General features: G+C 39.8%; 1 protein-coding gene and 1 long non-coding RNA gene across 3 annotated transcripts in view; one reads left to right on the forward strand and one right to left on the reverse strand.

Moving 5' to 3' along the window:
* The first annotated feature begins 4250 nt into the window (after nt 1–4250).
* The window catches only part of LOC117951974, a 104737-nt gene continuing 85489 nt past the window's right edge, over nt 4251–23498 (forward strand). The window contains exons 1-2 of the long non-coding RNA XR_004658290.1: nt 4251–4396; nt 4694–4818. This is a non-coding gene — a long non-coding RNA (uncharacterized LOC117951974). The remainder of the gene's footprint in view (nt 4397–4693; nt 4819–23498) is intronic.
* Nucleotides 21691–23498, reverse strand: part of LOC117951973 (serine/threonine-protein kinase Nek4-like) — a 9318-nt gene continuing 7510 nt past the window's right edge. The window contains exon 11 of one of the 2 annotated variants that reach the window (XM_034884001.1): nt 21691–21776. In XM_034884001.1, the coding sequence (XP_034739892.1) occupies nt 21732–21776 (45 nt within the window). In that variant the 3' untranslated portion in view covers nt 21691–21731. The remainder of the gene's footprint in view (nt 21777–23498) is intronic. The other variant, XM_034884002.1, reaches the window with a different exon arrangement.

The raw sequence follows: 23498 nt of genomic DNA on the forward strand, positions 1-23498 counted from the left end.
CAGAGATCCTTGATGACATCTCCTGAATGCATCGTCCCAACATTTACATTTCTTGAATTAAAGACAACCTCTAGTTGGCTCTCTGTTGGCGATTTAGTTTTTGTCCCGGGCATATGCGTGAGATTAAAGACCTTTCAAAGTTTTGGGAGGAATATCAGATTCCAGTTAAATCGTAATGGTGGTGGATTGTTCCTTTAAATCGGTGCTATCAGAAAATAAGCCCACAGGGGACAGTCAGTATAATCAGCATTGCTTTTTAAATAGTTCTTTGTTCTCCTGCAATCTCATCTCATTTGTGTGAATGGAAATAAAATGGTGGGTAAAACAAACAGCCTCAAGGGTAACGTAAATGAAAACAATCTTATTATGAAGCACAAAGTAGTTGCACATTGAGGCTGTCCTGTGACAACAATGTCTCTCCTAACAGTCAACTTTTCATGACTGGGGTAAACATTTTGGTTAAGCTAGCTTACATTGCAGCCTAAGAAACTGAAAATCCTCAAATCCAGATGCATGACAATACCAATACTCTGAAAATCCCTTATAGCCTCTTTCTGACTCCTATCCATTTTTTTTGCCTGATCTGAGTGGTGTATTAGAGATGTTCCGATACCAATCGCCTCCGATACTGCCTAAAACGATGGTATCGGTAATGGGAAGTACTGGAGTTTATGCACTGATGCGATACCACATAATAAAGCCCTAAAGAAAATATACATTAAAGAAGAATTAATGTTGCTTCCAACACGTAGCTCTGTTGTTTCTAAATTTGGAGTGCTGTCAGTAGCGAGAAAAACGTGTTATCCTCCTGCTAGCGTTTTGGGTGCTAATGCTAGCAGGAGGATAACACTGTATAGGCAGCAGCTTTGGTTTTTCTCTTTACTGACAACACTCCAAATTTACAAACAACAGAGCTACATGTTGGAATCAACCGGAATTCTCCTTAAACGTAGTTGATTTATGTTCTTTTCCATTATAACTGACTGTCAAACTGGATAATAAAAGACAATTCTGTGGCGTTCATTGTTTGAGAGTTTAACCTGAGCCAGACCGGCAACAAAGATAGAAATTATATCACATCCATACAGGGATAGTAGTACACAGCTGATAAAACATAATAAAATATATGACACACTGGTATCGGATTGGTACTTTGTATCGGCTGATATAGAAGTTCAGGTATCAGAATTGGTATGGGGAAGTAAAAGATGGTATCGGACCATCTCTAGTATAGGTGTATATGGTATATTTTCTAACTTTTCCTCCACTACTATTCCCTCACTCACTTGAGTTTTTCTCCCACGTCTCACCTGGTCTTTCTAGCTTGTTCTCAATTATTTCAAGAGTCTGATCATCCAGCCTGACATTTTGCTTGCTCCCCCAACCCCAAAATTGTTCTAACTTTAAGCTTCCTATCTCATCTCTCTCAAGTTATCATTCATTTAAAAAGCTGAAGGAAATCTCAAGTTTATTCTCTGTGCTTTTTCATCCTCAGACTTTATATTACCCTTACTGCCCAGTCTCTCGATTGCTTCCCCTCAACTCTCAGTAGACTCTGCATCATGACCTGGGATGACTCTCAGAGCAAGTCTCTTACGTTTTTTCTCCCGGTGTGTCCCAAATTGATTTGGACAGACACAGTAGGCTGCCTGTGCCAGAGATCCTATTGTTGGGCAATGATTTAGAAAGTGGAGTGGGAAAAAATGACACACTGAGAGACACTAAGATAGAAGGATACAACACAGAGAGACAACCCAGTCTGTTAACTGTCTCTAAGAGCTCCACAGTATGGTCAGGCAGGTATTTACATTGGTATCCAGTCCCACAAACAGCATCTTAGCCTTTGCAAAGGCAGGGGAGAAGTTTCATGAGTTGCACTGTTACTGCTGTCAGTATAAAAAACAGCCCAGAATAGTAGTTGAAATTATCACAGTTAGGCCTCATGGGAACTTGAAACATGACGTTTCTTTGGAAGAAAATGTGTCAAACTTGTTGGTTAAAGTGTAAAAGAACAAGAAGCTTAAAGTGCCCGTATTATGAAAAATAAAAATAACTTTTTCTGGGATTTGGGGTGTTATTTATGTCTCTTGTGCTTCCACATGCCTTGTTCCTGCCTTGTACTGACCAAAGTGGGCGCTTTATTGCTTAATACAGAGAGAGAGAATTGACCAGGTGAGGAAAGGAGTCACAGGATCTGTTTTGCAATATGAATAACCAATGCGTTAGCTGGATTTAGCGGCATGGGATAAAGTCTACCTGGAGCACTGAAATAGATCTCTTATATTCTCTTATCACACAATGATAAATAACTTTCTACACACGTACAAACACACACTGGGTGTGAAACCTAATCCGCACCTACTGCTACCACAGCAGCCATCTGTGAAGATGCTTTCCTCTTGCCCTCATCTCTTTCTATACAAAAACAAATGAATCACTGGTGGTGGTGGTGGTGGTGGGGGGGGGAACAGAAGTCAGGGCTGCCAGGTTGGTAGCTTATTAACATATAGGAACTGCAAAACAACACATGGGCCTGGAAACCTAGTGGTAGATAGATGGTAAAGCAGATGTTAAAACAAGATTAAAAATTGGATTTATTCAAGTACTGTGCTTAAGTACAATCCTGAGTTACTTGAGTATGTCCTTTTTGTGTTACTTTATATATTCCACAATGTTTCAGGCAGAAATCTTGCACTTTTGCAAACATTGAAGAAAAGACCATGAATTTAAATGATTCATTTGTTTGTCTTTCTTACCCCATTAATTGTTTCACAACCCCTCAGAGACTTGTCTTGTGACCCTTTGGAGCAGGGCCCAACTCCTAGTTTGAGACTAAACTGCCTGTCTAAAGTAATTAGAGCTTGCTCCATCTTAACGTGCAACAACACTAAAAATCTACTAACACATTGATACATCAGTATTAACAATCTAACAAGAATTGTAAATTCTATTTAAGGATTTGCATACTTCTTCCACTACTGGCACAAGGTTAACACTTAACTTATCTCCACTTTAATATGGAGTAGACTATCACTAAACCCTTTGCAGAGAGAGGGACATCGGTCACAACAGGTCAAACTAATATTAAGCAACAAACTATTACAAAACACAGTGGTTACAGCTCAAGTAAAAAGTGGGTTTATTAAGCTTTTAGAGAAATATGTTATCAGACAACATAGTGGTGGATTCAAAGATCAAAACGGACAATAACTAAAGCAAACCTACACATTAAATAAGGGCAACATTACATTATCAACCATTGGGATGTGAGAAACTGGAAACACGAGATTGTAACTTGAACATCTGCTCCAATCACCAGTTTTCTTCCAGTCTAGAGTAGAGGTGTTTGTGTTACTGAAATGAAATAAAAATTCTACCCGTTAAGGCAGTGGTCTTAATGGTGTGCAATAAAAAGTTTGTAGCATAAAGGACAAAAAAAAGCAAGCTTCCAACAAGAAGGTTGCTGCTGCTCTTACCAGAATGTAAGTGGAATTGGAGCAGGTGGTAAAACAGGGGCCAGGGCTGAAGAAGTCCAAAAAGTGTTTGACGAGAAGTTTGTTTTCTTAAATTCATTGAGCATGTGGGAAAATCTGGACTGCAATGTTCAATAGAATTATCATTTAGATATCCTTGAGCAATGTGTTTTTTGTTTTGGCTTTGTCAGATGCAGAAAGGGAGAAGAAAGGCAGGGCAGGCAAGGTCATGTATGAATAGGCTACATGGTAAGGCATAGAAAGTGGAGCTATTGGTTGGCATTGAACAAGTCAGCACAAATAGATTAGGACAAATTCAGATTTGAAACACAATACAATATAATATGCTTCCAGTAGTCCTCTCTTTATCTTTCATGTGCTATGCTAAGCACAACGCTGCAACATTTAATCTTAAGGCCTTATATGTCAATCTTGTGGGCCATAAGGAACAGCTCCAGAAACTTTTGATCTGTGCCATAGGTCAATAATCAAACACTGCATTATGTTTAACTCAGATCAACTGAGATATAGCAGAAAAAAGTAATGGCTAGCAGTTATTTACAGATTGAAAAAAACAGAGTCAGCATAACGTAAACTGATGTCTTAAATTCTCATAGAATTCCAGTTCTTGTGAAGTGTTGCATTGTTTTCAGACAAAATAACAATGCAGCAAAGTTGCAATGGAATTCTGTTACCTCAAAAAAAAGAATAAACGACAACTATTATAACCGAACAATTCTGTAAAGCTGTTAGGGGCCCAGGACACAGTTTCTACTCTATGCAGCAAAGAGTCCATACTTCTACTGGACTGTTAACAAGATCTCTCTCATCATTCTTTTTTTGTTGTTTTTTTGCCCATCTGCGAATGTAACTCAAAATGACATTGCTACGATAGGAAACCAATCTATTTGCAGCAGAGCAAGGTAATTCTGAAGAACTTTGATGCTAACAATAGATAACTGTCAATAGAAAGTTTTGGAAAGACCAGACACAAACACACACACACGCACACCACCAGCTAGCTAACGTTAGCTAGCTAGATAGATACAAGTCGTCAGGAAAATATGTGGCTTGACATGTGTATTTCAGACATACCGTTACTTACGTTATTTTCGAAGCAGGACGGTGTGGTTTTGATGGCGTTTGCAAACGTATGTCAGCGACACAGTTCTGCCGTCATTGCTTAGCTAGCTAACGTTACTGTTCTGGTTTTCCTCCAGCAACAGCCTGTCGGTACTGTGGCAAGTGTGGAGGACATGTTTCCTCCTTATACTCGGAATGACGTTAAGACATTGTCAAGTACGACAAGAACAAGAAGTTCAACATATGGACACATAACTTCGAAGTAACTTGACCCAGGAAGCTACAAACAGTAAGTCGTTTTTCATTTGCATGTTTTAGTGGTTTAGTGTTTATGTACACATGTACACATAGGCTGTGCCTACAGTTGGTGTGACCCCCAACTCGTGCCACTGCAGCTCAGTGGTTACAGAGCTTGGCACTGTGGTGTCATTTAACTGTGCGTGGTATGGAGCAAACTGTACATCTGTTTGTGATGTCTGCTATAAAACCCTGCTTTTTATTTGCTTAATTGCCCAAATAATTGTGACTGTGTGTAACCAGGAACAGAACTTAACCATGTTCAACACACTTTAATTATTTGGAGATTGAGTCATTGAAATGGAAAGCCAGGCGTGGTACATCATACATCCTATTTTAATTGCATGTCTTTTGGCCTAACTAGCTATTTTGTTTTTCTTGCTAGACTGTAAGGGAGGCATTTGTTCTTTTGCATGCTGTTTTTGGGACACTCCTGGCAATCAATGTAACCGCTTTCCCCCAGCATCACTTAAATACCACTTAAGTTAATACAGTGTTTTGTTTTGTAATAACTTGAATAATGCTGGTTATCGGGACCAGAGTTTTTCTCCAGTATGAGCTTTAACTTTAAGTGGCAACATTCCAAATTAAATTATTGTGTAGTATGTAAATATTGTAATCATTCAAGATTTACACTTGAATTTGGCATAACATAAGTGCCTAGCCACCTACAGTACATGCTGTTTGAGCTGTGTTGTCCTACACTGTCCTTCATCGTTCAAGCCATCCATCCCTTCATTCTCCTTCCTCTGCTCTGTCCTTAACACAGGCTCATTATTATACTTTTTCTACTTCAATCATTCTGTTTGTGTTGGCCTCCAACTTCCTCCCTCCCCTGGATCTGTATATCCTTGAGGTGTGTTTTGACAGGCACATTTCTGCAGCTCTTGTGTTAAGAGTTTAAGAACTAAATTTGGAGGAAAGCGCTTGAGAGAAATGAAAAACTACATACTAGTTCAAATGTAAATGCACCATAATTTATCAAAAGGTCATAGGGGTGTTACCATTGACAAAATTCATGGTTTGGTTTGTACCACAGTTTAGTGGTCACGGTTTGGTGCCAGTTTGGTACAGTGAGGAAAAAAAATAAAAATGCATTTGGATATCTTTTTTCATTTAACCTACGTACTATGTTCTGCGTGCATCAGACCGTAACCCCCCGTACTATGACGAATACACTGTTACGTGTAAGCTGTTTCAGCCCTAAATTGGTTAATACTGGTTAATACTATTTGCTACTGACTGTTTGTTTACAGACAAAATTGATGGAATTACTTGACAGTCATGGCACACATCCCCGTTAAAAAACACATAGAAAACAACCCTCCGGAAAACAGGAGAGAATTCAAGATGGCATTCCTCTGCCAAGGCTGAACACGGGTCCCATAAATGATTTGGTGATAGCATCTGCAAATACATATAGAGTATAGAGAATCATGGGATGTTATGTGCCATGAACATTTTTTTAAGTAGCCTACTGTAAGTGTAGTAGTTCATATAAAATGAACAGTAATATATTCATTCATTCAACCTTTATATATACTCAAAAAACCCTCATTAGGGGCCGACCTCATTTACAATCAAGACAAATTAAGACAAGATAAATTTAAAATAATTATATGGAATTATATAGTGGAATCTTATGATGATATGTTCATAGCAAGTTCATAATGATTTCAATCATATTTTAAGCAATTTGTGATTAAAACTTATACTAATTTATGAATCAATTTGTAAATTTCATATGTAATGTTGCTTACATTTGCTATAGCCTATGGTATTGATTAGGGCTGCACAATAAATCGAATTTTAATCGCAATCACGATTTTGACTTCCCACGAACTAATTTGCGTGATCGAGCAATTCATTTTTTTAAAGCGTCATTTCGTAGAACGTTCTGTTTTTTTTGCAAAGCCCATCTACCGCTCCGTCAACCCGTCTGCTCATGTGCCAGTCAGAGTTGTTCTCTGCACCCCGTGCAGCTTAGTTTCTAGATGTAGACAGTCACAGAGGACAGAGTAAAGAGGAAAACTCAACAGATAGCAGTCGGTAATACGTCGGTCTCAAGGTTTACCAGTTAACCAGTAAACGCAACACTTTGTCCCGCCTGTGTGGACAGCAGTGACCGGTGCTAGTCGCGTCTGTTAGCTGTTAGCTCCTCTAGGACGCACCGGTGCTAATGTCCTCGCATCCGCTGCAATGCTGTTTATATTGATACGGTTTAATTTTGCGTTACATGACCCATTTCGTCTGTAAAGCCGTGCCTGTGTGGGATCTCTCCTCTTACTCTCTCTCCGCGCCCGGCCACACAGCGGCCGCCGGTCAACACTTCTGACATTTGTCTAAAGTTTTAATTTTTTATTAACACAGCTGTATATTTCTCAAATATGAGGGGCAAACCTGTATTTGTACCAGTGTTTCCGCGAGTAACTCTGCTATCACGGCCGTCACGGCAAAGACCACAGAAGAAGTTATTGAATGCAACTATCTTCAGCTGATAGAGTAAGAGCGTGTGAGACGGAGCTGCTGGACCTGCACCTGTACCTGGACCTGGACCTGGGCCAGAGATGTGACCCATGGCCAGAATATCATAGTTCATAAAAATGCAGCGCAGTGACGATGCAGACGTTTCCTACACATTTCCGCCGTTCGACCCGTGCTGGACCCGTTCATAATGAGTCAGCCGTATCTCGGTGAGTAGCGTCCATCACACTCCCTCTCCCAGTTATAAATAGCCTATGTGACGTTAACATTTGTTTTGGTTAAAATCAACAAATAATCGTGAGAATAATCGCAATCAAAATTTTGATCAAAATAATCGTGATTATCATTTTGGCCATAATCGTGCAGCCCTAGTATTGATATCAGCAAAAATATTTGTATTCATGTTGTAGCACGGATTTCAGCCATATCGCCCAGGGCTAATTGTAATTTGGAATAGTGTTGTTTATAGTGTTGTTCATGGTATTTCAATGAAATCAGCATGCCTTCCTCTACAGGCCAGCGGGTTGTCTTTCCATATTCTCTCGTGTTACTAACCAGCCAGAGGAAGACACAGAAAACAAAGGCAATAGGAGAAGGACAGAGGAGCCAAGAAGTGTGATAGCTGGAAAAGGCAATGATGTAGAAAAGTTGTTGACAGCACATAAATGGGTGAGAAAGAGACGGGGGGGGTGGGGGGGGAAGTGAGTGTAAAATAAAAGATTAGGGAAGTTTGAGTGACAAACACCCCCCACACACTCAGTTAGAAAATAGGTGTTGTCAGCAAGCATGAGGAAAAAATACTTCATCTGCATGATATTTGACAGCAACACCTCTGCCCCGAGAGATCCTGCATCCCTATGCATTATATCAACTTTATCTACTGTGACATGCAGTCAAAACGGAGGCAACCGTGAGGAGCAAAGAGGGAGAAAAGGCGTAGAGTGAATGTGAGAGAGCATCACTGGCCATTGATCAACTAACTCTAATGATGACCGTAAAGCATACACAACAGAAACAAAGCACAAGAACAGACACAAGCACACGAAAGTCACTCTCAAGTCAGCTCAGGCAAGTGCTTTTAGATACGGTGATCTTTGAGAGAGTGAGGGGGAGAGAGAGAGAGCGAGAGAGAGAGAGATGGTTTTCAGAGTTTTAAGAGTAGAAGCTGAGAGCTAACACTGGAAATCAGTGTAATGCTGTTGACAGGATCTGAGTCCAGGATCTGAAAATAGATTTCTCTTCACCCACACAAGCTCTCAGCAAACCGAACACATCAGTATAGTTTCTATTGAATAAAGATAGAGGGGGAATTAATTTGGCTGCAGTCAAGTTGGTTAAACACTTCTCTGTTACATCAACACTCTCTGTTCCCTTCAGCCTTAAACTAATGAAGGTGAGAATTAGATAAAGAGAGAGTTGTCATTAATTGTCAGAAGCTTTTCTTTGTGTTAAATGCGCAGGATGAACGCAAGGATTCATAAAAAAGGTTTCTTATCAGAGAGTGATTAGGAAAGACTCGTCAAGGCAGAATACCCAATGTATTCTGTGTGTGTGTGTGTGTGTGTGTGTGTGTGTGTGTGTGTGTGTGTGTGTGTGTGTGTGTGTGTGTGTGTCTGAGCCACATGGTGCATGTTGGATTGCTAATTATGATATCATAACATTAACATTAATCTTAATAGCCTTCATGCTGTATTCGTTATTCAATCTTTTTCAGCCTAAATGAAAGAAGAATCGACACATTAAAGTCATGGAATAGCAATCTGGTTATGGCCGAGAGATACAAACATAAAACATACTGCTTCTCGCCACCCACTGGAAAATTCCCACACTGAAAGAAATGTTGGAACTACTGTGTCATTACGTACATTGACATTGCATTAGCAGTTTGCAAAATAAATAAATGTTGGCTACACATGTTTACTGACAGTAAAGTTAAAGAGAGGAGCAGTAAACACAGAGCAAATAATGCCAGCTAGCAGATAATGTTGGGAGGGGTTGGAAAAGTAAAAAAATGTATCCTCTTTAGGGACTTGCCAAAAAGTTGTCCACAGTACTACTAGCTGCTTTTGCATTTTAGTTTCTAGAGTATTTGAAATATAATTTAAATATATGAATAATTGCAGTCAGCTTTGAATTGCAGTTGTCATATTGTTACAAATTTGGAAATATGGATTGTGTATCTACTGTAGATGTATATTGAATTGTCTGAAAAGGAGAGACACCCACAATAGATAGATAGATTAGAATTGTTGCCACTTCTGAAAATGCAGAGAAAATCTTATTAAAACAGAATTCACTTATCAAAAACACACACAGGGGGAATCTGTTTAAATATCCAACGTACAGAGGGCCGTGTACAAACAATCAGTTGCGCATCTACTAAACAAGATAATCCCTTCATATCGATGTGGAGGTAGTAATGTGCGCCTTTGATTGCAAATATTAGATTATAAGGTTCATTTCTTTTGCGTCTCACTGCGCGGGTTGTTTTCCTTTTCTTTGTACAGGAATGAATTTCTGCTCTCTCCCCATTTTACCTCCCACACAAGTCAAGCGTCAAGCACACACACATGAATTCAAATTATATGAGGACACATACCAGCACTTATCACAGATACCACACACACACACACACACACACACACACACAATGGAGTCTGTTACTCCCCCATGTGGGTGAGAGGAAACCGATAACCATAACAATCCATTCTTTCTGTGTACACTTTCCTTTAGATTGTATTCTCCTCCAGAATCTTTCCATCCATCTGCTGAAATCCCATTTTCATGACAAACAATATGACACACACACTCACTCAGTCACTGCTCCCTGTAGTTGCCAGAGAGCCAGACAAAGGAGGAGCGGGAGGGAAGAACAGAAAAAACAGGGAGGAGGAGGTGACAAAAGGGATGGAAACCATCCGAATTGCAAGACAATTTGAGGGATTACCTGCGTGTGAGTGTGTGTGTGTGTGTGTGTGTATGTGTGGGGGGGGGGGGGCTCTTTTTCTCAGTGTTTAGATAGCGGCTAGAACATGAGATGTGAAAATGCAACTCACTAATGTAGTCAAGGTGGTTCCCGTCAAGGGCCCTTTGCTGACTTTATTTGGCCTAGGGATTAATCTATTTTTGGGAACTTTTCATACCCACTTAAAAAGTATCCACCACATGTGTGAAAACGGCATGGTTTACTTGTTTTATTCAGCCGGTGTGTCATGCAAAACTAGGCTGGACTCAGAAACTGTCATATCAAAATAGGTGTCAAAGTAGAGATGGTCCGATACCATTTTTGCAAAAATAAACTTGCGTATCAGCCGTAATCCGATTTATGACTGTTTTATCAATTGTCCTCACTCACAAGGCAGCAAAGTAACTGTTTTTTCAATCTTTTTTTCCTGCCACTTACCTATCAAAGTAGCATCCGTTGTGAATGTGTGATGCCTTTGAGTGTGACTAGAGTATTGAACCCTTGTCTGAAATGACCTTCTTCTTCTTTCTTCCTCATGTTTTAATTAGTTTTAACATTTTAAGCCTCCATTCTTTTTAAATGAGGAACTGTCCCACCCAAAACCTAACCAGCAACCGGCCTCAAAATCCAATCAGTACAGTACTATCAACTATGTGTAATTTCATTTAGCTTTTATGTGTAATGATGACCACAAACTAAAACCAAAAAAGGGGGAGTCAAAATGTGCCATCTTAGTCAGGGACTTATGGTTTCCTTGGTACCCTTTTAGCAACAGTCTGTTCAATGGATGGCACATTAACCTTTTAGCACTGTCGTACTATTTCAGGAAGGGAGAATGTGGCAAATGTGATGGCAAAAGATTCATTTATAAAAGCAGAAATGAGAATGTAAGGAAAGCAATGCTAAAATGGGTTCCTTTATCACAAAAATGTTATTATCACTACCAGGACAGAAAATTTGCAAACCACACCCAGCTTTAACTACTTCAAAGTGCAGTAATTTAACAGTATTCCTCTCCTCTTGGGTACGCGTGTAGAAAGGAAGAAATTCTGTGGGAAGAAATCCAATTACGAAATCCTTCCAAGAGAAATAATGAAAATTCAAAATGGCTTATGTAAATGCTGCCTGTTAAGTGGCTGGGGACAAGTGTGGCAAGCATGAGATTGTGTGCACACACACACACACGCACACAGACACGAACGCACGCACACACACACACACACACACACACACACACACACACACACACGCACACGCATGTTAGCCATTTTACTTTTCTAACACTTTCATTCTCAATATTCTAATCTGAATCCATCATTTCCTCCCTGTCACCTCTTTGATAGCACTGCTAATGTTGCTTAATGAAATTTGTTGACAAAGGAACAGCACTCTGTGCTGTTCTCAACATATTGAATTAGCTGTCTAAGGTGGGACGAGGCTAGAGAGAAAACCCAGGAGATAAATGACCTCCCCCAGTCACTGTCAGCACACTGAGAACTACTGGGAGTCTCTCTCTCTCTCTCTCTCTCTCCCCCTCTCGCTCTCTCTCTCTCTCTCTGCTCAATGACTTAGTGCTGCATGAACATAGAAGAGTGAAAAAGGGAGAGCAAGAGAAGGTTAAGAAAAAGAATGGCACTGGGGGATAGCATTAGATGAACACTAAAAGAGCAGAGGAGGATGGAGAAGGTGAGAGGAGAGTGAGTAAAGAAAAGGAAAAAGAAAGAGACAAGTGGACAAGAGCAATAGACGGCCTAATGAAAGGCAGAGTCAGAATGAAATATGAGCGCAGAACGTGAGGGATAGCAACCACGAGAGGGGGGAGAGGAGAATAAGAGTGAGGCATAAACTTGGTGAGAAAGCACCAGAGAGATATTGGGAGGAAATGGTTTGGAAAAACAGCCATGATGTGAAATAAAAAAGGAAATGTTCTGGAAAAAAGGAGTGGTGGAGAGGAGAATGATGGCTTAAAAAGAGGGGGAAGGCATTGGGTTTGGTCTATAAACTCTCTTGAGATGGGAGCACTTTCATAGGATCTGGAGTATAAAGGGTCAAGGTCGAGAGTGTGTGTAATCAGAATAAATTAAGATCAGCTACTGAGCTGACTTATGATTTCTGACGGGCCACAGGGACTCGTTAGTATACCCAGTATACTAATCCAGTCATTGGATATACAATAACAGTGACTGTTTTCACTGGGTATAACTCACAACCCTGGAAGACTATCTCTGACCCTGAACTCTGAATGGATGAGTTCAGGGCAAGATGTGTGTGAGACAGTTTGTTGGAGGCAGTTCTACTGTTAGGCAGAGTTTCCTTTGTCATTTTATCATAATCAAATGACGGATAGGGAAGGGAAGGGGGCAGTAAGGTAGTGACAACGGGAGAGTAAGCTTTGATAGAATAAGGAGTGGATGGGAAATTTAACTATTTCAGGAAGTGAAGGTGTGTAAAGTTTGCACAACACGCAGGAAAACATGATCTATTCTATCAGGCACAATGCAGTTGCACAAAAGTACTGGAGACCAAAAAAAGTTTCACTGAAAATCTTACACTTTATAGAAAAGACGTGTTTTTATTTAAAAAGCAAATGAAAAGCTATCGCACTGAGAAAAGAAGAGAAGACAAACTGGCACAGAGGCATGAGAAGTGAAAGGGAAATGTAAAGTAGTAAGGGAGCTTTCAGGATGTGCTGATGACGGCTGCCTTTCCTTAAAGCTGCCTACACATGAGCTGCGGCAAAACCGCGAGGTATGGCACAGAGCAAACAGGCAAAGCACAACACAGGAACTTTCTGGAATTGGTTACACCCATGGTTGCGCCTTGAAAGGTCAGCGGCAACTAGGTCAAAGATTCCATAATTTGAACTTTGAGCGCAGCGCAGAAACTCAGAGCGGTGTGCGACGCCAAGGGTAGTTGGGTGGACTGCTCTCCCCATAGAAAACAATCAATGGAACGGACAGCTCAGAGCATAGAGTATGCCGTCTCTCTAGGGCTGTAACGATATGGAAAAATAATGAAATTGCGACACTCAGCTCCACGAACCTGTGTCTCATTGGGCGAAGGCAGAATCGCGACAAACCCCTTCCAACTCCCAGAGTTATCCTTCTCCCTCCAGATCCAGTGCTACCACATCTCTTAATTACTAGTATTCCTTTTGGTGCCTTATTCCTGTTTTGTCTGGTAAATTTAGCTAACTGTAAAGATGGCTAAAAGCAAATGGGGGGGCCACTGGTAACGCTAATGGAGGTGAAGCTTAGGCTGACCAGACGTCCCCGGTTACCGGGGACAGTCCCCGATTTTGGCGACCTGTCCCCGGCTGGATCTGTCCCAGGAAATGTCCTCGGTTTTCACTGTGACTGACAGACCCGAAATTGGAATGAAAGAAAGAAAATACTGACCAAACGGAGCCGACAGTCGCTCACCCCACACATGCAGCCTCAAGACAGCCAGAGCCAGCGGTGCTCCGAGATGTTTTAGAAGCAGTATTTTACGATGCTAAAATCACTGATTATTTACATGGAGTCTGGTGGGTTTAGCGAACGCAATTTCGCTGACTTTTTATGTTTTAAAAAGGATCTTAATCTTTAACAGAAAGGTCGACCTCCTTAGAAATCCTTTCCATAATGTTGTCAGACACTTAGAATAATAATCTGAGTCTGTTAGCAGCAAAACGAGCACTTTTATGAACGTAAACACAAGCTGGACAATTATCCTATTAACTTACACTCTAGCTTGTTTCTGCCGACTGGAGCGATCTCGTTTAATACTGCATCATGCCAAAGGGAAATATGTCCTCAATAGTTTTCATTGTATCTGATTCTCAAGGAACAGAAACAAGCCTTGAGCAATAAAGCAAAAGATGTCAGTGGTTCAGAAAACATTACAACATTATGAAATATTGAGACTTTCTATCTTGAAATATTAAGACTTTCTATCTTGAAATATTAGGACTATAAGGACTTTCTATCTTGAAATATTAGGTCTTTCTAAGGGTGCATAGCAGCAGAAGGGATTATTGTCAGGCCTGTGTGTGTCTTATTAACACGCTGATTGTGCTCTGCTGGATAGACTGTTTGCAGTATACATGTGCACTGCCCTTTAGTAATGTGTTAAATGGCATCCTGTTGTGGGGCTGTCAGAAGCAGCTGCTACTTTACCTAAGAAAGTGAGCGTGTATGGAAACATGAAGTCATGATGTCATGTTCAGTTTAGCATAGTTTGTCATTTTTGCAATCAGGGACAGAGCACTGCATCACTGTTTCTGAATTTACATACCTGAACCAGATGTGAATGATTCAACCTGCTGAAGTCTATAAAGCACAATTCATAGCTAGCTGGTGACTACATGTTTAATGCACAGTGCTGCAATGTCTGGCCCGGTACCTTTTTGAGACTGAACGGAGATATTTTTATGTTTTCGTAAAACGAGCTGATGGTGTAACGCATGTTTTCAATGTGTGGAAAAGAAAATCCTCTTAACTGGGAACTAAATGTGCTGAGTGTGAGCAAATATTTAGCATTTTTTCCTGTTCCAGGATGTGAGTACTCCACCAACCAAGGAAGAAAAACAATGACTGGTTGGTAGAATAAGTCCCAGAAAAGGGAAGAATAAACTGAAAGCAGGCGGAGGGGTGGAATTTATAAGCACAAAACAATCACAACTTTGGCATATTATCTTTAGAGCTGAACAATGTATTATGTCCTTGTCACTTTGAACATAATATATAAATAGTGATTAACTGTAACTATAACCAAGTCATTATTATTTTGTCTTTCAGGGCCTCCTGAAATATTTATTTGCTAAATAACATTTTGTACCTCATATCCGCAATGTACCAGTTAGGTTTTTTCAAATGTGAAGCTCTGGAGGCACTGACACTTACAACTCTTCAAATAAAATATGAAACCAGTATTTTGTGTATACGTTACATATTATATATATTTTTTTCTTAATTTAAGGATCATGTTTGCATAGCACTTGTGTGTGAAATGTGTAGAAATATTTAGATTGTATACAGTCCTACACATTTCACAGATCTGTGAAGAAAGTTGTTTGCAGATTTTATTAGTTTTATTCATTTTACATCTGAGAATCATGTGCATCACTATAACTGAGTGAGTGGTCGTGTAGGAACGTCATTTTTAAAGTAAATAATGTGTTTAATAGACTTGTCAGCAAAGCAACCTCCATTTCATTAAAATCCAAAACAAGTCCTTAAACTATCACTTTATTAAAGGTTCCATGACATGGCGCTCTTTGGATGCTTTTATAGAGACCTTAGTGGTCTCCTAATACCATATCGGAAGTCTCTTTCCCAAAATTTAGCCTTGGTGCCAAATTACAGCCACTAGAGCCAGTCCCACAACAAGCTTTCCCTAGTATGTGAAGAGATGGGGGGGAAGGTGGAGGCTGAGGGTGTTAGCTTTGACCAACACCACTTTGCTTGTTTGAAAGCCATGATGTCTCTCTGTCATGTATGGGCCAAATTCTCTGTGCGGGCAAAGCAGAGAAAGGGGAGTTAACCTTGCCCCTTGTGACTTCATAAGACGCAAGATTCCAGATCGGTCTATCTGAGCTTTCATTTTCTCAAAGGCAGAGCAGGATACCCAAGGCTCGGTTTAAACCTATCACCATTTTTAGCCAATGGGGGACCATAGGCAGGCTGGGGGAACTCATATTAATGTTAAAATATACCTCACAAAGAAATATTTTCATGCCATGGGAGTTTTAAATAAAAGGATAACAGGTAAAATGTTCTTAACTAATGTATTTACACAATATCATCAATCTAAATCAGCAAGAAAACGAAAAGCACAAGCAACCCTCACAGTAAAAAATCTTCTGAGCACCAAAGGTAATTTGCATAGGGGCATCAAATAGCTGCGTGAGAGTACAGACACAGACCAAATAGTGTTCTTGTCCAGTTAAAAAAATCAAATATTAAAATAATCACAGGATTTGGCCTTATTATACCATGCAAGTACAGTAAGAACTCTCTCAGAAAACATTGAATAATGTAAATCTTTACATCCTCTTCTTCTCCCCTTCCTCTCGGTCATTATGTAGACCAAACCTACAGTATTTACGTTCTCGGGAAAGTTTAAACCCCAAGAGTCCCGTGGATCCCTCTTACCAAACTAGTAAAATACTGAACGATAGAGAATACTTTCTGTCACTGCATGAGGCGGACTGTCTTTCACAAAGCAGACATACAACCTAAGATAAAGACAAGTGTTATTTGCATTTCCCAGCAGATTTAAGTTATCCTGCCTATCAAACAATATCAAGGAAACAAAATGTTGGAAAATCTGAAAAAATTGGATGAGGATCAAAAGGAGAATTATGAAAGATATAAAAAATTAACTCAATAAGAAGTATTCTTTTTGTGGCAGCACTAGAAGGTGACAGACTTCAAAGCAGCTTATTGACTCTGAGGACTGTGCCAATTCACAAAAAGGCTAAAAGCACAAACTCACACACAGGTGACATAGGAAAGGGGAAAAAACAAGCTTAAAGTGGTGGCAGAAAGAAAGTAAATGGCAGCAATAGAAAGAAAATGTAGCCTTGGGTAAAGATGAAAAAATGGAGGTTAAGCTGACATCAAGCAGCAGACTCTTGATCCGTGGTCTCGGTGAACCTCACAGGCTAAGGCCATTTGTGTGAATGACAGCAACTAAAAAGATTACACAAAAAAAGTCCAACTGGTAACTTATAGGCTAGATGAGGCTAGTTTTTTTTTTTTTTTTTTTTTACATATGCACATACTGTATTCAAACACTGCATTATATTAGTAGCTTTAAAACACACTTCAAATGTTAAATACCTGTATAAAAGCCATCTGCTAAATTAGTTTTGCAATGATGGCCCTCCCCCCTCATTGTATGTAACTGAATCACACAGCTGGTGTTTGTCGCACTCACACCTTGAACGGGCATCACATGACAGCTGTTTCACATTGTTGGAAAAATTAATGTTTGATGGATTTGACTTTTTTGCTTCTTAGTTGGTACCAGTGAAAGCCTTTAGAGATCATAAATGCTGCCATGGTTTTGAGTTGACTTACACACAGTGAAAGAACTATTACCTCGCCTTCCACTGTGTTATAATTAAACTAAGGTGCTTAATACAGTGTTTTTATTGTGAAGTACAATACAAGTCTTTGAGTACTTTAAAAAGCTCTATATGATAACATTTATTATTATTATTATTATTATTATTATTATTATTATTATCAACTTCATTTACGGACTCAAGGTCCAGATAAAAAGTACGCATAATGCAATACAAGAGGGGTGCAAACCAAACACACAAACAAATAAATACAGATAAAACTGACTCCCAGAAATAACATAAAGGAGACACACAAAACATACATACATTCATACATATATACGTACAGACATACAAATAGCTATGCCCAATAATTAAAACAGAGTTTATTATGAGAATATCTGGTATCACTAAATGCAGGATTGGTTATAGCAGTTAAAATTGTATTATTTGACCGGTAAATCGGCACATGAATCTGAACATAAAATTCCTCAGCACAGCATTGATGATGGGAACACTACGCATCACAATCAAATGGCTAGCGCTGGTCTATCTGGGACGCTTTATTATTATTATTATTATTATTATTATTATTAAGAAGATCATAAAGACATACTCTGGAAAGACACTGGCATATGATGTGCTGGGGACAATGGACGCAACAGAGTTGGGACTGATTGTTTTTAAGCATGAGCATTATAATGCAGTAATCTTTTACTAGTTATGATGGGTTTTCATTTGAATTTATGTTGAACAAGGCCTCTGTCAGAACATCTCATTCAAAGTCTTCATCCAGAAAACAAACGGAGTTAGGTCCAGATGGGCTTCTTCTGAAGTCAGTCATGTGATTAAAATGGTGTTAGGACAGTGAGTTGGCACCAATAAAGCGTAGATTAATTCCAGCCAAAACCCAAGGTAATAAAGGTGACCGGCACCATGAGTTAAAAAAAATAGCATAAAATATCAGTGTTTACTTCCTGCTTTGTCCAGTTCAGCTTGACTCTCACAAGAGATGTATGGTGTCAGACAGTGAATGCAGCATGTTTCCTTGGAATGTTGTGTAATGTTTCTCTATGAACTACCAGCTTCCCCGTTAACGAGGAGGCATGCAAGCAGAAAGTCTTTTTCTCCCAGAGCTGCCTAAACGTGCATAAAAAGTCATTAGTTGGACAACAACACGCTGGGATTAAACAGCAACCATCTTCTTAATGTCATTCAAAAGAGTCAATTTTGTAAAGCATTTCTGAGTCAAAGCACAAAGAAAGCATCGAGCTCTGACAGCCACCACCCATCATCAACTTTTCTGTATTAACAAGGTGGGAATATCTTGAAATAAGTGTCACTGATGTGCACTGATATCACAAACACCCTCATTACACAAAAACCACTGCTGTGCTATCTAAAGGCGGCAAAATCAAGTTTGCATAGAGACGTTTATGACACAAATCAATACAAGCTCTCCAAAAGCTTTAGAAAAGATTAAGGCCACTTATAATTCACGGTGCAGAGTAATACACACCAGTCAAGCGCAACGTCACTTTCTTCAACTCTGAATCCCATGATTTATTTTTATTCAGCTGCTGAGCTAAAATGATAACGTACATTTTATATCACAGCAATTTCACAGCTCCTTCGGTTCTCCTTGGTGGTCGCCTTGACTACACTATCATGGAGGGTTTAAATTAAGTAAAGTCTTCTGTTGATAAATGAGAAGAGGGGTAAAGACATAATAGTTTAGCTATTAAGAGAGAGTCAGAGCAGAAATAGATTTAATTGTGCTCTTTTACTGGAGCTTGTGTGTGTGTGTTTACATTTTGTGTTTATGTGTGATTAATGTGATGAATGTGATGATGTGGTGAATGGCAGCCGCCAAGGGAAGTATTGTAACGTGCACACACGCCACAGATTTGTCTAACCGATTTGTCTTTTACTGGTTTATTTATTGACAGCCCCTGGTTGGTTCATGGCCGAGTGGACGGACACAGCTTAACGCCACCCAAGACGATTATGATTGGTTCAAAGAAATGCAAACAACCCGTTTTTTTTGTTTACTCTTATCCCAGAATGTATGTGTGTATTAATAATGAATGTCTCAGGGGACGGAATTCTTGATACAACTTGCATTTATTTGTTGCCATTATAGATGTCAACAATATTCCTATGTATTATAAATGCATTTATATGTCACATGCTTACAGTTTAATATAGGAGAACCAGTAGCTTGTTGTCATGTTTACACAAAATGATCTAAAACTACAAAGATAAAAATTTAACTTAGCACATGACTCATAACAGCAGTTAAAACCCCTTCTGTATCATATAAATTATTAAATTAACAAATTGGAGGTGGCATAAGTCATACAGACAGAGCTCATTTTAGTCCGGCCCCCACCAGAGGGGAAATCAACTCTTCGCTCTCCTTGGACTTGTAAAGCGTTAAGGTGCCTCCTCAATAATTCTGTCTGCTGGCGAACAACAGAAAAAACCTAAAAGCTGCTGTGCCATTGGATGCGCGACCTGCGTAGAAAATAACCCATAACTTAGATTTTATGAGCTATTGAACCAAAACATTTAGCAACGACTCTCTCCAGTAATTTTGAATTTGTACTGCAGTAACTTTTTTAAACACTAGCTGTCAGTATTACATATTGCACCTTTAAGCAATTTGACTGGCAACTTGTGTTATAGTGGAATGTTGATACATCAGAAAGCTATGCAGCATTATGTTTGCCAGGGTTTTAGTTTGCTAACACCTAGCTAACAGTAACTTACTAACAGCTAACTGTCCTCTCTGGTAGACATGGGTAAAGGTAATGCGATTAAGGAAGATTTGCATCATGTGGATGCAACATGTTGTCATTACTTAAAATTCCTCATTTGGGAGACAGAATTTACGCACTATAGCTTAGACAATTTAGAGGTTAAGGTTGTCTGGAACGTTAACTTCACAGCTGATAAGCTAGAATCTCTCTTGTGGAAGCCAGGTCGCCTCGATGAGAAAGCTAAACATGTTGCTAAGGAATGATCTGTTTGCACTGTTGTCATTAGTGCTGGTAGCGCTCCCCATTTCCTCCGGCCTCTCCTTCCCTTAGTGTTCCGTTAATCAACAGAATGAGTTCCGTATTTGCATGAATATTAATGGTATTCTGGTATTCAGAAATAACAGATAATAGAATGCTGTTATTGACCAATCACAATCAAGTATTCTGACCTTAACAACCATGAGATTTGTGATCAGGTGTAGTCTGACTTTTGACACTTGTGTGATGTTGCATTGCAAAACAATATAATGTTATTGATATATTCAATTATTATATATTGATTATATATTGATATTATTATATATTTGTACATGCATGTGTGTGTGTGTGTGTGTGGGGGGGGCATTGCACGGAGATAACACTAGGTGTTGACGCAACAGTTAGAGTTGTCTACTGAGTGTAACAACACTTTAACACAATGTACTTTTGATTTTGTTTAATGTAACCTTTGGGTTACATTGATTCCACATTTTGCCATTCCAGTTCGCTGTCATCCCCAAGTAAAAGACTAAATAAGATGTTGCTTTTCAACTCGTCCAAGATTTCCTGCAATTCGTCTGCTGCTTGCCTGATTGAATGAACTAATTTCATGATCTCAGATCTGATTGAAGTGGTATTTTGGGAAGGCTGGTCCTGTTCCTCTGATTTGTTAGACTTGACCTCTTGCCCCAATGAGCTGGGTAATAGCGCAGCTTGGTTAGAAGTGGGCACAGTTCCACCTTTTTCCTCTGCTGTCTTTGCCTGTCTGATGTGGTGTAACTCTTTTGCATCCATGGCAATAAAGAAGACATCAATTGCCACAAATAAGCCAGATAACACACCTGTTGCTACCTCTGCCAGGCGTACTACCCTGGATGTTTGTGCTGCAGTTCTGCCGATGGCCAACACTCCACCTAGTCGCACTGCTTCAGAAATGCAACTCAAGCTCTGGCCAAGCTGTAACGGGTTGTTTCCATTTTTCTCACTATCCTTATTGCCAGTTATGTCAGTTGATTCACATTTACTCATGGTTGACTGTAAGCTGTAGATAATTTCCTGGTGCCAGGTGGCAACTGCATTAAATTTCTGTTCAAACTCTTTTATGATGCTTCGAAAGGCGTTACGGTCAGAAGACTGGTTGACCATATTAGTGATATTTGAGACACCAGCAGTGACCCCACCCAACGCACCCACTCCTGCTCCAACCCCACTGACAATAAGAGAGAATCCAAAAGTGAAAGGAGCCAGTACAAGGCCCACTATGGATGTAATCCCTCCTATTGCTCCAATCACTCCTCCTGTCAGACTGGCGATGGTGGTGCCTACATGCACGCGTTCCAAATTGTCAGCCACTTCCTTTAGCTTGTCCAACTTGGTCTGGAGTTCTCCGCCATTGTTTTGCACTATCAAAAAAGACAGACATTGTCAGCGGAAAAGGTTGTACCTTAGGGCTGCACAATTAATCAAATTTTAATCCCGATCACAATTTTGACTTCCCACGATCAAATTTGCGCGATCGAGCGATTATTTTTTAAAGCGTCATTTCCTAAAACGATCCGGGTTTTTTGCATAGCCCATCTACCGCTCCGTCAACCCGTCTGCTCATGTGCCAGTCAGAGTTGTTCTCTGCACCCCGTGCAGCTTAGTTTCTAGATGTAGACAGTCACAGAGGACGGAGTAAAGAGGAAAACTCAACAGATAGCAGTCGGTTATATGTCGGTCTTAAGGTTTACCAGTTTACCAGTAAACGCAACATTTTGTCAACAGCAGTGACCAGTGCTAGTCGCTGCTAGTAGCGTCTGTTAGCTGTTAGCTCCTCTGGGACACACCGGTGCTAATGTCCTCGCATCCGCTGCAATGCTGTTTATATTGATACGGTTTAATTTTGCTTTATATGACCCATTTTGTCTGTAAAGCTGTACCTGTGTTGAATCTCTCCTCTACTCTCTCTCCTCATACTCTCCTCGCGGCACCGCCACACAGCGGCCGCCGGTCAACACTTCTGACATTTGTCCACAGTTTTAATTTTTTAGTAACACAGCTGTATAGTGTTAAATATAAGGGGCAAACCTGTATTTGCACCAGTGCTTCCGTGGTAACTCTGCTATCGGGGCCGCCACGGCGAAGAACACAGAAGAAGTTATTGAATGCAACTAACTTCAGCTGGTAGAGTAACAGCGTGTGAGACGGAGCTGCTGGACCTGGGCCAGAGATGTGACCCATGGCGAGAATATCATAGTTCATAAAAATGCAGCGCAGTGACGATACAGACGTTTCATACACACGACGTAGCATCCATCCCACTCCCTCTCACAGTTAAAAAATAGCCTATGTGACAATAAAATTTGTTTTGGTTAAAATCAACAAATTATCGTGAGAATAATCACGATCAAAATTTTGATCAAAATAATTGTGATTATCATTTGGCCATAATCGTGCAGCCCTAAGGTACCTCCAAACAGTTACAACTTAGCATAATGCTGAACAAGATATGATTAGTCAACCAAATGTTCTAATTCACACCAAAAAACAAGTCCACGGGTATTTAAATGTAGACAGTGCCATGGATAAGTATCCTAAGCCTCTGTCATGACTGTCAGGTCAGCGTGTTATCACGCCCCTAAAACATCTCCTGCTTTATTTTTAATTTTAAAATCAATGAGCCCATAGACTTCTAAACATGTACATTTTTGCAACTAGGGTTTAAGGCACTTCTGCATTGGCTTCACTTTTAAGGCCAGCGGAAGCTTCGTCCATTATTTTGTAAATCTATGGTCTGGTTCCACTTGATCAAGAGAGGCACAACTTAAATACAGTATTAACAAGCTACATGCCTATTTGGTAAGGTATTTTACTACTTGACTTGGATTTATCTGTAATAATACAGGAAATATGGATGCGCAAAATTTGAATCCCAATCTTTTCTCATTCTGAATTCTGATCAAAATTTTGTAAAAAATACATTTAAAGCTTAATAGAGTACCTTTCCTGTAACATCCAATTATATTGTAAAAGAAAAAAAGCTTTTTATTATTTTCTTTACCACTAATCTGTTACGGTGGGGGGTGAGGTGAGGACCCAAAAGCAACAGGCAGCAGGCCGGAGGGAGCTTCACTAAAGCGTTT

This window comes from Etheostoma cragini, chromosome 10 (assembly GCF_013103735.1).
Source record: "Etheostoma cragini isolate CJK2018 chromosome 10, CSU_Ecrag_1.0, whole genome shotgun sequence".
Taxonomy (NCBI): domain Eukaryota; kingdom Metazoa; phylum Chordata; class Actinopteri; order Perciformes; family Percidae; genus Etheostoma; species Etheostoma cragini.